Source organism: Pristiophorus japonicus, chromosome Y (genome assembly GCF_044704955.1).
Source record: "Pristiophorus japonicus isolate sPriJap1 chromosome Y, sPriJap1.hap1, whole genome shotgun sequence".
Classification (NCBI taxonomy): domain Eukaryota; kingdom Metazoa; phylum Chordata; class Chondrichthyes; family Pristiophoridae; genus Pristiophorus; species Pristiophorus japonicus.
Window position 1 is genome coordinate 39400540 of NC_092011.1, and position 17015 is coordinate 39417554.

Below are 17015 nucleotides of genomic sequence, written 5' to 3' on the forward strand. Positions count from 1 at the left end.
CTCACCCATCACCCCCTGTGCTCACTGACCCCGTGTCCTAACTCGCAACGAGTCCCGCTCACCCATCACCCCCCGTGCTCACTGCCCCCGTGTCCTAACTCGCACCCAGTCCCGCTCACCCATCACCCCCTGTGCTCACTGCCCCTGTGTCCTAACTCGCACCCAGTCCCGCTCACCCATCACCACCCTGTGCTCGCTGACCTACATTGGCTCCCTGTTAAGCAACGCCTCAATTTCAAAATTCTCATCCTTGTTTACAAATCCCTCACTATCTCTGTAATCCCCTCCAGCCCCTATACCCTCCCTATCTCTGTAATCTCCTCCAGCCCCTACACTCCTCCCTATCTCTGTAACCTCCTCCAGCCCCACAACCCCCCGGGATGTCTGGACTCCTCTAATTATGCCCTCCTGAGCATCCCTGATTATAATCGCTCCACCATCGGTGGCTGTGCCTTCTGTCGCCTGGGCCCCAAGCTCTGGAACTCCCTCCCTACATAACATAAGAACATAAGAATTAGGAACAGGAGTAGGCCATCTAGCCCCTCGAGCCTGCTCCACCATTCAACAAGATCATGGCTGATCTGGCCGTGGACTCAGCTCCACTTACCCGCCCGCTCCCCATAACCCTTAATTCCCTTATTGGTTAAAAATCTATCTATCTGTGACTTGAATACATTCAATGAGCTAGCCTCAACTGCTTCCTTGGGCAGAGAATTCCACAGATTCACAACCCTCTGGGAGAAGAAATTCCTTCTCAACTCGGTTTTAAATTGGCTCCCCGGTATTTTGAGGCTGTGCCCCCTAGTTCTAGTCTTCCCGACCAGTGGAAACAGCCTCTCTGCCTCGATCTTGTCTATCCCTTTCATTGTTTTAAATGTTTCTATAAGATCACCCCTCATCCTTCTGAACTCCAACGAGTAAAGACCCAGTCTACTCAATCTATCATCATAAGGTAACCCCCTCATCTCCGGAATCAGCCTAGTGAATCGTCTCTGTACCCCCTCCAAAGCCAGTATATCCTTCCTTAAGTAAGCTGACCAAAACTGCACGCAGTACTCCAGGTGCGGCCTCACCAATACCCTGTACAGTTGCAGCAGGACCTCCCTGCCTTTGTACTCCATCCCTCTCGCAATGAAGGCCACCATTCCATTCGCCTTCCTGATTACCTGCTGCACCTGCAAACTATGTTTTGGGATTCATGCACAAGGACCCCCAGGTCCCTCTGCACCGCAGCATGTTGTAATTTCTCCCCATTCAAATAATATTCCCTTTTACTGTTTTTTTTTTTCCCAAGGTGGATGACCTCACACTTTCCGACATTGTATTCCATCTGCCAAACCTTAGCCCATTCGCTTAACCTATCTAAATCTCTTTGCAGCCTCTCTGTGTCCTCTACACAACCCGCTTTCCCACTAATCTTTGTGTCATCTGCAAATTTTGTTACACTACACTCTGTCCCCTCCTCCAGGTCATCTATGTATATTGTAAACAGTTGTGGTCCCAGCACCGATCCCTGTGGCACACCACTAACCACCGATTTCCAACCCGAAAAGGACCCATTTATCCCGACTCTCTGCTAAACCTCTCCGCCTCTCTCCTCCTTCAAGACGCTCCTTAAAACCTCCCTCTTTGACCCAGCTTTTGGTCACCTGCCCCTAATTTTTCCTTGTGTGTGGCTCGGTGTCAAATTTTGTCTCCTTTCATCACCATCATAGGCGGTCCCTCGAAGCGAGGATGGCTTGCTTCCACGCTAAAAAAAAGGGATGAGTTCACAGGTGTTCCAGTGAAGGACCTAATATTCCACATCCTGAAGGGTGGAAGATGCCTGTGGGTGGATTGTTTTAACGTGGGGTGACCGTTGCACACCAGCCACCACACGGGGCTTGACAGAGTGAGGTCTTGGTCCAGGGGCAAGGGTTAACCAGGACGACTGGAGACCAGCTCTGCTGCACGGACCCAGTGCGCGCACATATCACACAGTGTGGGCTGGGCCGTGCTGCCCCCTGGGGCCCTCGCCTCTCCCGGGCCCCGAACACATCGTTCCACGTAGTCTCATTTATGCTCCCATGAAGCACCTCGGGATTGCTGTACAGGTGCAGGTTGCTCTTGACCCTGTTGTGGGTGTAGCGGGTTGCAGAGTTCGGTGCTGTAACCTGTGCTTCCCCCTCCCCCCCGTGTTTCACTCTAGGTTCTACACCGCACAGGCCTCAGTAACCCCGACGGACTGGCTGTGGACTGGGTGGGGGGGAACCTGTACTGGTGTGACAAGGGACGGGACACCATCGAGGTATCGAAGCTGAATGGGGCCTATCGCACCGTGCTGGTCAACGCTGGGCTCCGGGAACCGCGGGCTCTCGCAGTCGACGTACGTAATGGGTAAGCTGTCTTTATACTGCCCCGCTCTCTCCCCCCTCCCTCCACTCTCTCTCTCGTTCCCCATCTCCCTCCACTCTTACTCCCCCATCCCCCTCCACTCTCTCCCTCCCCCCTCCCTCCGCTCTCTTACTCCCCGTCCCCCTCCACTCTCTCCCTCCCCGTCCCCCTCCGCTCTCTTACTCCCCGTCCCCCTCCGCTCTCTCCCTCCCCCCTCCCTCCGCTCTCTTACTCCCCATCCCCCTGCGCTCTCTCTCTCCCCCCTACTCCCCCGTCCCCCTCCGCTCTCTCTCTCCCCCCTCCCTCCACTCTCTTACTCCCCGTCCCCCTCCACTCTCTCTCTCCCCCCTCCCTCCGCTCTCTCTCCCCCCTCCCTCCGCTCTCTCTCCCCCCTCCCTCCGCTCTCTCTCTCCCCCCTCCCTCCACTCTCTTACTCCACGTCCCCCTCCACTCTCTCTCTCCCCGCTCCCTCCACTCTCTTACTCCCCCGTCCCCCTCCGCTCTCTCTCCCCCCTCCCTCCACTCTCTTACTCACCCTCCCTCCACTCTCTCTTGTTCCCCATCTCCCTCCGCTCTCTCTCCCCTCCCTCCACTCTCTCTCTCTCCCCCCTCCCTCCACTCTCTCTCTTCCCCCTCCCTCCGCTCTCTCTCTCCCCCCTCCCTCCACTCTCTCTCTCCCCCCTCCCTCCGCTCTCTCTCTCCCCCCTCCCTCCACTCTCTCTTGTTCCCCATCTCCCTCCGCTCTCTCTCCCCTCCCTCCACTCTCTCTCTCTCCCCCCTCCCTCCACTCTCTCTCTCCCCCCTCCCTCCGCTCTCTCTCTCCCCCCTCCCTCCACTCTCTCTCTCCCCCCTCCCTCCGCTCTCTCTCTCCCCCCTCCCTCCGCTCTCTCTCTCCCCCCTCCCTCCACTCTCTCTTGTTCCCCATCTCCCTCCGCTCTCTGTCTCCCCCCTCCCTCCACTCTCTCTCGTTCCCCGTCTCCCTCCGCTCTCTCTCCCCCCTCCCTCCACTCTCTTACTCCCCCGTCCCCCTCCACTCTCTCTCTCCCCCCCTCCCTCCGCGCTCTCTCTCGTTCCCCGTCCCCCTCCACTCTCTCTCTCCCCCCTCCCTCCACTCTCTCGCTCCCCCCTCCCTCCACTCTCTCTCTCTCCCCCTCCCTCCACTCTCTTACTCCCCCGTCCCCCTCCGCTCTCTCTCTCTCCCCCCTCCCTCCGCGCTCTCTCTCGTTCCCCGTCCCCCTCCACTCTCTCTCTCCCCCCTCCCTCCGCGCTCTCTCTCGTTCCCCGTCCCCCTCCGCACTCTCTCTCTCTCCACTCTCTCTCTCCCCCCTCCCTCCACTCTCTTACTCCCCCGTCCCCCTCCACTCTCTTTCCCCCCTCCCCCTCCGCTCTTTCTCTCCCCCTCTCCCTCCACTCTCTTACTCCCCCCTCCCCCTCCACTCTCTTATTCCCCCTCCCTCTCCACTCTCTTACTCCCCCGTCCCCCTCCACTCTCTCTCTCTCCCCCCTCCCCCTCCACTCTCTCTCTCCCCCTCCCCCTCCGCTCTCTTACTCCCCCGTCCCCCTCCGCGCTCTCTCGCTCTCCCCCTCCCTCCACTCTCTTACTCCCCCGTCCCTCTCCGCTCTCTCTCTCCCCCTCCCTCCACTCTCTCTCTCCCCCCTCCCTCCATTCTCGTACTCCCCCGTCCCCCTCCGCTCTCTCTCTCCCCCCTCCCTCCACTCTCTCTCTCCCCCCTCCCTCCACTCTCTCTCTCTCTCCCCCCTCCCTCCACTCTCTCTCTCTTCCCCCTCCCTCCATTCTCGTACTCCCCCGTTCCCCGCCTCCCTCCGCGCTCTCTCTCGTTTCCCGTCTCCCTCCGCTCTCTCTCTCGTTCCCCGTCTCCCTCCGCGCTCTCTCTCGTTCCCCGTCTCCCTCCGCGCTCTCTGTCGTTTCCCGTCTCCCTCCGCTCTTTCTCTCGTTCCCCGTTTCCCTCCGCTCTCTCTCTCGTTCCCCGTCTCTCTCCGCTCTCTCTCTCGTTCCCCGTCTCCCTCCACTCCCTCGCGCGCCCCCGCTCTCTCTTGCTCTCTCTCGTTCCCCGTCTCTCTCCACTCCCTCTCGCGCGCGCCCCCGCTCTCTCTTGCTCTCTCTCACTCCCCGTCTCCCTCCACTCCCTCGCGCGCGCCCCCCGTTCTCTCTTGCTCTCTCTCGTTCCCCGTCTCCCTCGCGCGCGCCCCCACTCTCTCTTGCTCTCTCTCGCGTGCCCCCCGCTCTCTCTTGCTCTCTCTCGTTCCCCGTCTCCCTCCACTCCCTCGCGCGCCCCCGCTCTCTCTTGCTCTCTCTCACTCCCCGTCTCTCTCGACTCCCCCTCGCGCGTGCCCCCCGCTCTCTCTTGCTCTCGTTCCCCGTCTCCCTCCACTCCCTCTCTCGCGCGCCCCCGCTCTCTCTCGCTCTCTCTCACAGGCCCCCCGCTCGCGCTCGTTCGCTTTCGCCCTCTCCCTTGAGTTTGTGACAGGTGTTATATAACTGCAAGTTCTTTCTTTCTGGACCACGCAGGCATAGAAACCGTCCCTGGCCAGGGATCAGTATCGTGGGGTGGGGTGGGTTGAGGGGGGTGTTCAGGGCAGTGGAGCGTCGAGTGGTCAGGCAATAGATTGCAGCGTTCTGGTTTTAGAATTGTAATCTAGGGTATCTGTATTGTTCGGGGGAGGATCGTTGTGGGGGCGAGGCGAGGGGGTCGAGGGGAGGTCGGTTTGTCGGGCGATGGACTGGGAAGTACCCGCTGCTGATTAACTCTGACCTGTGACCCAAGGTACCTGTACTGGTCAGTCTGGGGCGGGGGTCAGGGGTTAAGAGGTGTAGGGGAGGGTCGGTGGGGCGGGCGATGGACTGGAATGTACCCGCTGCTGATTAACTCTGACCTGTGACCCAAGGTACCTGTACTGGTCAGTCTGGGGCGGGGGTCAGGGGTTAAGGGGTGTAGGGGAGGGTTGGTGGGGCGGGCGATGGACTGGGAAGTACCCGCTGCTGATTAACTCTGACCTGTGACCCAAGGTACCTGTACTGGTCAGACTGGGGCGACCACCCTCACATCGGCAGAATCGGAATGGACGGCACCAATCGGAGTATGGTGGTAGACACCAGGATCACCTGGCCCAACGGGCTGACCCTCGACTACGTCAACAATCGTGTGTACTGGGCTGACGCCCGAGAGGACTACATCCAGTTCGCCGACCTTGACGGAGCCAACAGGCACATCGGTGGGTGGGACTTGCACCTCTTCCCTCGTTCGTGTCCGGGCACTGATACATTTATCGTGCGTGTCGGGAAGTTTTTAATCCGCCCTCTTGGACATCTCTGGCTCAACCATCGGTGGCCGTGCCTTCTGTCGCCTGGGCCCCAAGCTCTGGAACTCCCTCCCTAAACCTCTCCGCCTCTCTCTCCTCCTTTAAGACGTTCCTTAAAACCTCCGTCTTTGACCAAACCTTTGCTCACCTATCAAATTTCTATCCCGTGAAGCACCTTCGGACGTTTCACTACGTTAAAGGCGCTTTATAAATACACGTTGTGGTTGTTTATACAGCAACTTTATCACAGTAAGACTTTCCAAGGCGCTTAACAAGAGCAAGCCACATCAGGAGATATTAGGGACAAAAGCTTGATCAAAGAGGTAGGTTTTATGGAGAGAGAGAGGCGGAGAGGTTTAGGGAGGGAGTTCCAGAGCTTGGGGCCCAGGCAACAGAAGGCACGGCCACCGATGGTGGAGCGATTATAATCCGGGATGGTCAGGAGGGCAGAATTAGAGGAGCGCAGAGATCTCGGGGGGTTGTGGGGCTGGAGCGGGTTACAGAGATAGGGAGGGGTGTAGAGACTGGAGGAGCTTACAGAGATAGGGAGGGGTGTAGGGGCTGGAGGAGGTTACAGAGATGGGGAGGGGTGTAGGGGCTGGAGGAGGTTACAGAGATGGGGAGGGGTGTAGGGGCTGGAGGAGGTTACAGAGATAGGGAGGGGTGTAGGGGCTGGAGGAGGTAGCAGAGATAGGGAGGGGTGTAGAGTCTGGAGGAGGTAGCAGAGATAGGGAGGGGTGTAGGGGCTAGGGGTTACAGAGATAGGGAGGGGTGTAGGGGCTGGAGGTGGTTACAGAGATAGGGAGGGGTGTAGGGGCTGGAGGAGGTTACAGAGATGGGGAGGGGTGTAGGGGCTGGAGGAGGTTACAGAGATGGGGAGGGGTGTAGGGGCTGGAGGAGGTTACAGAGATAGGGAGGGGTGTAGAGTCTGGAGGAGGTAGCAGAGATAGGGAGGGGTGTAGGGGCTAGGGGTTACAGAGATAGGGAGGGGTGTAGGGGCTGGAGGTGGTTACAGAGATAGGGAGGGGTGTAGGGGCTGGAGGGGGTTACAGAGATAGGGCGGGGTGCAGGGGGCTGGAGGAGGTTACAGAGCTAGGGAGGGGTGTAGGGTCTGGAGGAGGTTACAGAGATAGGGAGGGATGTAGGGGCTGGAGGAGGTTACAGAGATAGGGAGGGGTGTAGGGGCTGGAGGGGGTTACAGAGATAGGGAGGGGTGTAGGGGCTGGAGGAGGTTGCAGACATAGGGAGGGGTGTAGGGGCTGGAGGAGGTTACAGAGATGGGGAGGGGTGTAGGGGCTGGAGGAGGTTACAGAGATAGGGAGGGGTGTAGAGTCTGGAGGAGGTAGCAGAGATAGGGAGGGGTGTAGGGGCTGGAGGAGGTTACAGAGAAACGGAGGGTTGTAGGGGCTGGAGGAGGTTACAGAGATAGGGAGGGGTGTAGGGGGCTGGAGGAGGTTACAGAGATAGGGAGGGGTGTAGGGGCTGGAGGAGGTTACAGAGATAGGGAGGGGTGTAGGGGCTGGAGGAGGTTACAGAGATAGGGAGGGGTGTAGGGGCTGGAGGAGGTTGCAGAGATGGAGTGAGGAGGGTTTTGAAGAGGAGCAATGAGCATTATAAGCTCGAGGTGTTGCCTGATGGAGCCAGTGTAGCTCAGCCAGTGTTCCTGCTCTCGTTTCCTATCTGGTGATAGCTCCTCACAACACCGTGAGTTTATGGTTGTGGTGGGGACCGAAGACAATGGCTTAGGTCTTCGCAATATTTACATAAGAACATAAGAAATAGGAGCAGGAGTCGGCCATTCGGCCCCTTGAGCCTGCTCAGCCATTTAATACGATCATGGCTGATCCGATCATGGACTCAGCTCCACTTCCCCGCCCGCTCCCCATAACCCTTCACTCCCTTATCGCTCAAAAATCTGTCTATCTCCACCTTAAATATATTCAATGTCCCAGCCTCCACAGCTCTCTGGGGCAGAGAATTCCACAGATTTACAACCCTCTGAGAGAAGAAATTCCTCCTCATCTCAGTTTTAAATGGGCGGCCCCTTATTCGAAGACCATGCCCCCTAGTTCTAGTCTCCCCCATCAGTGGAAACATCCTCTCTGCATCCACCTTGTCCAGCCCCCTCATAATCTTATACGTTTCAATAAGATCACCTCTCATTCTTCTGAATTCCAATGAGTAGAGGCCCAACCTCCTCAACCTTTCCTCATAAGTCAACCCCCTCATCTCCGGAATCAACCGAGTGAACCTTTTCTGAACTACCTCCAATGCAAAGTGGTTATCCACTTTGGTGGCAAAAACAGGAAGGCAGATTATTATCTGAATGATTAGGAAAAGGGGAGAAGTAATGAGACTTGGGTGTCATGGTACATCAGTCATTGAAAGTTGGCATGCAGGTACAGCAGGCGGTGAAGAAGGCAAATGGTATGTTGGCCTTCATAGCGAGAGGATTTGAGTATAGGAGCAGGGAGGTCTTACTGCAGTTGTACAGGGCCTTGGTGAGTCCACACTTGGAATATTGTATACAGTTTTGGTCTCCTAACCTGAGGAAGGACATTCTTGCTATTGAGGGAGTGCAGTGAAGGTTCACCAGACTGATTCCCGGGATGGCAGGACTGACAGATGAAGAAAGACTGGATCGACTAGGCTTATATTCCTTGGAATTTAGAAGAATGAGAGGGGATCTCATAGAAACATATAAAATTCTGACGGGTTTAGACAGGTCAGATGCAGGAAGAATGTCCCCGATGTTGGGGAAGTCCAGAACCAGGGGTCACAGTCTAAGGATAAGGGGTAAGCCATTTAGGACCGAGATGAGGAAAAACATCTTCACCCAGAGAATTGTGAACCTGTGGAGAGTTGTTGAGGCCAGTTCGTTAGATATATTTAAAAGGGAGTTAGATGTGGCCCTTACGGCTAAAGGGATCAGGGGGTATGGAGAGAAAGCAGGAATGGGGTACTGAAGTTGCATGATCAGCCATGATCATATTGAATGGTGGTGCAGGCTCGAAGGGCCGAATGGCCTACTCCTGCACCTATTTTCTATGTTTCCATCCCTCCTTAAATAAGGAGACTCAAACTGCACGCAGTACTCCAGGTGTGGCCTCACTAATACTCTGTACAGTTGTAGCAGGACCTCCCTGCTTCTTTGCTCCATCTCCCTTTGCAGTAAAGGCCAACAGTTGGAAATTTCTGCTCATCCAGTACTGGATGTCGGACAAGCGAGCGGGGTTGTGGGGGGGAGGGGCGTGCGGGCTGGATATCGCACGGAGATAAACTTGGTTTGATGAATCAATGTGCTGTGAAATCCGCCGTGTTGAGGATGTTGGTGATCCCGCTATCGTTGTGCGAGCTTTAAGTGCACACATTGCTCCCCCCTGCTCGTAGCTTTTCCGATCGATCTGTTCCAGTGTTTGTCCTGATAAGATATCACCGCATTGACGTAAGCAGCGGCTTCTGGCTTACTGTGTCCATCTACAGCTACAGTTTATCTGCCAATGTCCGAGCGATTGCCAAACTGTGTGCTTGCTGTGTGTGTCCACCGGTTACTCTCCAGCAGCAAATAACAGGTTGTGGGGGGTGCAGTCCTTCACCCATAGATTGAACCGTCTGTGGAGCACCGTATGGAGTACGGTGGCATCGTGGTGATACTGGATTGGTGTCAATATCCTCCGCCTGCTCCACAACGACATGCAAGGCCGTGATCCTTACCAGTGGATCCGTCACTGACCCAATCCACGTGCGGACCGGGGTCAAACAGGGCTGTGTCATCGCCCTCAATCTTCCTCGCTGCCATGCTCCACCTCACAGTCAACAAGCTCCCCGCTGGAGTGGAACTAAACTACAGAACCAGTGGGAAGCTGTTCAACCTTCGCCACCTCCAGGCCAGGTCCAAGACCACCCCAACCTCTGTCCTCGAGCTACAGTACGCGGACGATGCCTGCGTCTGCGCACATACAGAGGCTGCACTCCAGGATATAGTCGATGTATTTACTGAGGCGTATGAAAGCACGGACCTTACACTAAACAATCCGTAAAGACAAAGGTCCTCCAGCAGCCTGTCCTCGCCGCTCAGCACTGCCCCCCAGTCATCAAGATCCACGGCGTGGCCCTGGACAACGTGGACCATTTCCCATACCTCGGGAGCCTCTTATCAACAAGGGCAGACATTGGCGACGAGACCCAACACTGCCTCCAGTGCGCCAGTGCAGCCTTCGGCCGCCTGAGGAAAAGAGTGTTTGAAGATCAGGCCCCACAAATCCACCACCCAGCTCATGGTCTACAGGGCTGTAGTGATACCCGCCCTCCTGTATGGCCCAGAGACACGGACCATGTACAGTAGACACCTCAAGTCACTGGAGAAATACCACCAACGCTGTCTCCGCAAGATCTTGCAAATCCCACGGGAGAACAGATGCACCAACGTTAGCGTCCTCGACCAGGCCAACATCCCCAGCATCGAAGCACTGACCACACTCGACCAGCTCCGCTGGGCGGGCCACATTGTCCGCATGCCCCAGACACGAGACTCCCAAAGCAAGCGCTCTACTCGGAACTCCTTCACGAGCAAACGAGCCAAAGGTGGGCAGAGGAAACGTTACAAGGGACCACCCTCAAAGCCTCCCTGATAAAGTGCAACATCCCCACCGACACCTGGGAGTCCCTGGCCCAAAGACCAGTCCGCCCTAAGTGGAGGGAGTGCATCCGGGAGGGTGCTGAGCACCTCGAGTCTCGTCGCCAAGAGCGTGCAGAAACCAAGCGCAGGCAGCGGAAGGAGCGTGCGGCAAACCAGTCCCACCCACCCCTTCCCTCAACGTCCATCTGTCCCACCTGTGACAGGGACTGTGGTTCCTGTATTGGACTGTTCAGCCACCGAAGGACTCGTGTTAGAATGGAAGCAAGTCTTCCTCGATTCCGAGGGACTGTCTATGCGTTACTGGACTGTAAACCAGGAGACTAGACCAATAATCTAGAGACCCAGGTTCAAATCCCACCAGAGCAGCTGGGGGAAATTTAAATTTAATTAAATAAATCTGGATTTTTAAATAAAATCTAGTGTTAGTAATAAAGACTGGGAGACGGAGGAGTGCGAGACCGAGTTCCAGAGATAGAGAGAGTAGGTGAGGAGGCCAGGAACAGGGGAGTCACGAGCTTTGAGACGGAACAACAACCAGAGTTTGGGCAGATTCCAGCCAGGGAACGCACTTTCATAGAAACATAGAAAATAGGTGCAGGAGTAGGCCATTCGGCTCTTCGAGCCTGCACCACCATTCAATGAGTTCATGGCTGATCCTTCCCTCAGTACCCCATTCCTGCTTTCTCTCCATACCCCCTGATCCCTTTAGCCGTAAGGGCCACATTTAACTCCCTTTTGAATATATCTAACGAACTGGCCCCAACAACTCTCTGTGGTAGAGAATTCCACAGGTTCACAATTCTGAGTGAAGAAGTTTCTCCTCATCTCGGTCCTAAATGGCTTACCCCTTATGCTTAGACTGTGTCCCCTGGTTCTGGACTTCCCCAAAATCGGGAACATTCTTCCTGCATCTAACCTGTCCAGTCTGGTCAGAATTTTATATGTTTCTATGAGATCCCCTCTCATCCTTCTAAATTCCAGTGAATATAAGCCGAGTCGATCCAGTCTTTCTTCATATGTCAGTCCTGCCATCCCGGGAATCAGTGTGGTGAACCTTCGCTGCACTCCCTCAATAGCAAGAATGTCCTTCCTCAGATTAGGAGACCAAAACTAACACAATATTCCAGGTGTAGCCTCACCAAGGCCCTGTACAACTGCAGTAAGACCTCCCTGCTCCTATACTCAAATCCTCTCGCTATGAAGGCCAACATGCCATTTGCCTTCTTCACCGCCTGCTGTACCTGCATGCCAACTTTCAATGACTGATGTACCATGACACCCAGGTCTCGTTGCATCTCCCCTTTTACTAATCTGTCACCATTCAGAGAGAGAGGGGCAAAATGGGACTGAGGGCAAGCTCGCTCCAAGATAAGGGCGGGGGTGTGAGGAATGGGACTGATGGTTGCTGCTGAGTATATTCAAGGCTAAGATCGTTAGATTTTTGGAGTCTTGGGGAATCCAGGGATATGGATATCGGGTGGGACGTTGGATTTGAGGTAGATCTGCCACAATCTCATTGAATGGTGGAGCAGGCTCCAGGGGCCGAATGGCCTACTCCTGCTCCTAATTCTTACTTTACTATCCATCTTTCAGATGAGACGTTAAACCGAGGCCCCGTCTGCCTCCCAGGTGTCCGTAAAAGATCCCATGGCCCACTATTTGGAAGAAGAGCAGGGGGAGTTCTCCCCGGTGTCCTGGGGCCAATATTTATCCTTTGACCAACATCACTAAAACAGATGATCCGGGTCATTATCACATTGCTGTGTGTGGGAGCTTGCTGTGCGCAAATTGGCGTTTCCCACATTACAACAGTGACTGCACTCCAAAAGTACTTCATTGGCTGTAAAGCGCTTTGGTACGTCGTGAAAGGCGATATATAAATGCAAGTCTTATGTTCGTAAGCTCGTTCAGACAGAGGGGGACATGGGTGGGGGAGAGGGGCGGAATGGGACTGATGGGTGGGGATCATCATCATCAGCGGCAGTCCCTCGGAATCGAGGAAGACTTGCCTCCACTCTAAACACGAGTCCTTAGTTGGCTGAACAGTCCAATACGGGAACCACAGTCCCTGTCACAGATGGGACAGATAGTCGTTGAGGGAAGGGGAGGGTGGGACTGGTTTGCCGCAATAGTATAAGTGTAACTATAGTTAAGATGAGAAGACAAAAAGAGAAATAGAAAAAGTAGTGAAATGAAGAGAGAAAAAGGTGAGCAAAGGAAGACCAAAAGGAAATAGTATTGAGGTAAAAGTGAGAGTAATAAGAAGCGAAACAGGGCATCTGAAATAAAAGAGAGACTAGAAAAGAAAGTCTAAGAATAAATAGAACGATCAAAATGAGAAAGAGATAAATGAATGACATGAGGAGAATAGAATTTGAGATGACAGAAAAATATTCGGAGAAACTAAATACTCATAGGGGAAACTAAAACTAGGGGACATAATCTTAGAATAAGGGGCCGCCCATTTAAAACTGAGATGAGGAGGAATTTCTTCTCTCAGAGGGTTGTAAATCTGTGGAATTCTCTGCCCCAGAGAGCTGTGGAGGCTGGGACATTGAATATATTTAAGGTGAAGATAGACAGATTTTAGAACAATAAGTCAGTAAAGGATTTTGGGGAGCGGGCGGGGAAGTGGAGCTGAGTCGATGATCAGATCAGCCATGATCTTATTGAATGGCGGAGCAGGCTCGAAGGGCCAAATGGCCTACTCCTGCTCCTATTTCTTATGTTCTTATGTCCTTCCGCTGCCTGCGCTTGGTTTCTGCACGCTCTCGGCGACGAGACTCGAGGTGCTCAGCGCCCTCCCGGATGCACTCCCTCCACTTAGGGCGGACTGGTCTTTGGGCCCAGGGACTCCCAGGTGTCGGTGGGGATGTTGCACTTTATCAGGGAGGCTTTGAGGGTGGTCCCCTGTAACGTTTGCTCTGCCCACCTTTGGCTCGTTTGCCCGTGAAGGAGTTCCGAGTAGAGCGCTCGCTTTGGGGAGTCTCGTGTCTGGGGGCCATGCGGACAATGTGGCCCTGCCCAGCGGAGCTGGTCGAGTGTGGTCAGTGATTCGATGCTGGGGATGTTGGCCTGGTCGAGGACACTAACGTTGGTGCGTCTGCGAGGGAGGGAGGGGGTGGGGGAGGAGGGGGTGAATGGGACTGGGGTGGAGGGGGCGCGTTCAGCAAGATGGGGATGATGGGCTGAACGCATTAACCCAAGTTCTCTCTCTCTTGTCTCTGCGCAGTGCTGGACCAGGACATCCCACACATCTTCGCCCTGACACTCTTTGAAGATTACATCTACTGGACAGACTGGGAAACCAAGTCGATTAACCGGGCGCATAAGAGCACAGGGGCCAACAAGACTGTGCTGATTAGCACCCTTCACCGGCCCATGGACATCCACATCTTTCACTCGTACCGGCAACCTGAAGGTAAACCGGGTCCCTCCCTCGAGCCTGTTACATTAGGAACAGGAGGAGGCCGTTCAGCCCCTCGAGCCTGTTACATTAGGAACAGGAGGGGGCCATTCAGCCCCTCGAGCCTGTTACATTAGGAACAGGAGGAGGCCTTTCAGCCCCTCGAGCCTGTTACATTAGGAACAGGAGGAGGCCATTCAGCCCATCGAACCTGTTACATTAGGAACAGGAGGAGGCCACTCAGCCCCTCGAGCCTGTTACATTAGGGACAGGAGGAGGCCATTCAGCCCCTCGAGCCTGTTACATTAGGAACAGGAGGGGGCCATTCAGCCCCTCGAGCCTGTTACATTAGGAACAGGAGGAGGCCATTCAGCCCCTCGAGCCTGTTACATTAGGAACAGGAGGAGGCCATTCAGCCCCTCGAACCTGTTACATTAGGAACAGGAGGAGGCCGTTCAGCCCCTCGAGCCTGTTACATTAGGAACAGGAGGAGGCCATTCAGCCCCTCGAGCCTGTTACATTAGGAACAGGAGGAGGCCGTTCAGCCCCTCGAGTCTGTTACATTAGGAACAGGAGGAGGCCGTTCAGCCCCTCGAGCCTGTTACATTAGGAACAGGAGGAGGCCGTTCAGCCCCTCGAGCCTGTTACATTAGGAACAGGAGGAGGCCGTTCAGCCCCTCGAGCCTGTTACATTAGGAACAGGAGGAGGCCATTCAGCCCCTCGAGCCTGTTACATTTGGAACAGGAGGAGACCATTCAGCCCCTCGAGCCTGTTACATTAGCAACAGGAGGAGACCATTCAGCCCCTCGAGCCTGTTACATTAGGAACAGGAGGAGGCCATTCAGCCCCTCGAGCCTGTTACATTAGGAACAGGAGGAGGCCATTCAGCCCCTCGAGCCTGTTACATTAGGAACAGGAGGAGGCCATTCAGCCCCTCGAGCCTGTTACATTAGGAACAGGAGGGGACCATTCAGCCCCTCGAGCCTGTTACATTTGGAACAGGAGGAGACCATTCAGCCCCTCGAGCCTGTTCCACCAGTCAATGAGATCGTGGCTGACCTGTGACCTAACCCCATATACCCGCCTTTGCCCCAGAATCCCTGAATACCCTTTGGTTAACAGAAATCTATCAATCTCGGATTTAAAATGAACAATTGGCCCCCAGCATCAATTCCCGTTTGCGGAAGAGAGTCCCAAACCTCTCCCATCCTTTGTGTGTAGAAATGTTTCCCAACTTCACTCCTGAAAGGTCTGGCTCTAATTTTCAGACTCTGCCCCTAGTCCCAGACTCCCCAACCAGCGGGAACAGTTTCTCTCTCTCTCCACCCTCTCTGTTCCCCGAAATATCCTGAAAACTTCCATCAGATCGCCCCCTTAACCTTCTAAATCCCGGGGAACACAACCCCAGTTTGTGTAATCTCCCCTCGTAATGTAACCCTTGGAGTGTGGGTAACATTCTGGTAAACCCACACTGCACTCTCTCCGAGCCCAATATACCCTCCCTCAGGTGTGGGCCCAGAACTGCTCACAGTGCTCCAGGTGTGGTCTAACCAGGGCTTTGTACAGTGCAGCATAACCTCTCCCCCTTGTATTCTCATCCCCTGGATATAAAGGCCAGCATCCCATTAGCCTTCCTGATTATTTTCTGTACCTGTCGGTGACATTTTAATGATCTAAACCCCCCTGCCCCAACACCCTTGCCCGTAACTCCGAGATACAAGGGAGTTCCACTATTAACCCTTAACTCTCCAGGGTGTCCAATAGCTAACTGTGCCTGATTTTAGAATCATAGAAATTCACAGCACGGAAGGAGGCCATTTTGGCCCATCGTGTCCGTGCCGGCCGACCAAGAGCTACCCAGCCTAATCCCACTTTCCAGCTCTCGGTCCGTAGCCCTGTAGGTTACGGCACTTCAAGTGCACATCCAAATGTGGTGAGGGTTTCTGCCTCTACCACCCTTTCAGGCCGTGAGTTCCACCCCAGACCCCCACAACCCTCTGGGTGAAGACATTTCCCCTCAAATCCCCTCTAAACCTCCCCCCAATTACTTTCAATCTGTGCCCCCTGGTTGTTGATCCCTCTGCCAAGGGAAACAGGTCCTTCCTATCCACTCTATCCAGGCCTCTCATCATTTTATACACCTCAATCAGGTCTCCCCTCAGCCTCCTCTGTTCCAAAGAAAACAAACCCAGCCTATTCAATCTTTCCTCATCGCTAAAATTCTCCAGTTCGGGCAACATCCTGGTAAATCTCCTCTGTACCCTCTCCAGTGCAACATCCTGGTAAATCTCCTCTGTACCCTCTCCAGTGCAACATCCTGGTAAATCTCCTCTGTACCCTCTCCAGTGCAACATCCTGGTAAATCTCCTCTGTACCCTCTCCAGTGCAACATCCTGGTAAATCTCCTCTGTACCCTCTCCAGTGCAACATCCTGGTAAATCTCCTCTGCACCCTCTCCAGTGCAACAACCTGGTAAATCTCCTCTGTACCCTCTCCAGTGCAACATCCTGGCAAATCACCTCTGTACCCTCTCCAGTGCAACATCCTGGCAAATCTCCTCTGTACCCTCTCCAGTGCAACATTCTGGTAAATCTCCTCTGTACCCTCTCCAGTGCAACATCCTGGTAACTCTCCTCTGTACCCTCTCCAGTGTAACATCGTGGTAAATCTCCTCTGCACCCTCTCCAGTGCACCATCCTGGTAAATCTCCTCTGTACCCTCTCCAGTGCAACATCCTGGTAAATCTCCTCTGTACCCTCTCCAGTGCAATCACATCCTTCCTGTAATGTGGTGACCAGAACTGCACGCAGTACTCCAGCTGGGGTCTAACCAGTGGTTTATACAGTTCAAGCATAAACCCCCTGCTCTTGTATTCCATGCCTTGGCCAATAAATGCAAGTATTCCATGTGCCTTCTTAACCACCTTATCCACCTGGCCTGCTACCTTCAGGGATCTGTGGACCTGCACTCCAAGGTCCCTCTGTTCCTCTACACTTCTCAGTGTCCTACCAATTACGCTGAAATTAGCTTCCGGCCACATATCCGCGGCATAACTAAAACGGTCTATTTCCACCCTCCGTAACATCGCCCGTCTCCGCCCCCTGCCTCAGCTCATCCGCTGCTGAAACCCTCATCCGTGCCCCCGTTACCTCCAGACTTGACGATTCCAACACACTCCTGGCCGGCCTCCCACATTCTACCTGACGTAAACTAGAGGTGATCCAAAACTCAGCTGCCCCCGTGTCCTAACTCGCACCCAGTCCCACTCACCCATC

General features: G+C 54.7%; 1 protein-coding gene across 1 annotated transcript in view; it reads left to right on the forward strand.

Annotated features, from left to right (window-relative positions):
- The window catches only part of LOC139241096 (low-density lipoprotein receptor-related protein 1-like), a 440653-nt gene that overhangs the window by 347832 nt on the left and 75806 nt on the right, over positions 1 to 17015 (forward strand). The window contains 3 exon segments of the mRNA XM_070869785.1: positions 2189 to 2376; positions 5402 to 5607; positions 13566 to 13754. Of these exon segments, the coding sequence (XP_070725886.1) occupies positions 2189 to 2376; positions 5402 to 5607; positions 13566 to 13754 (583 nt within the window).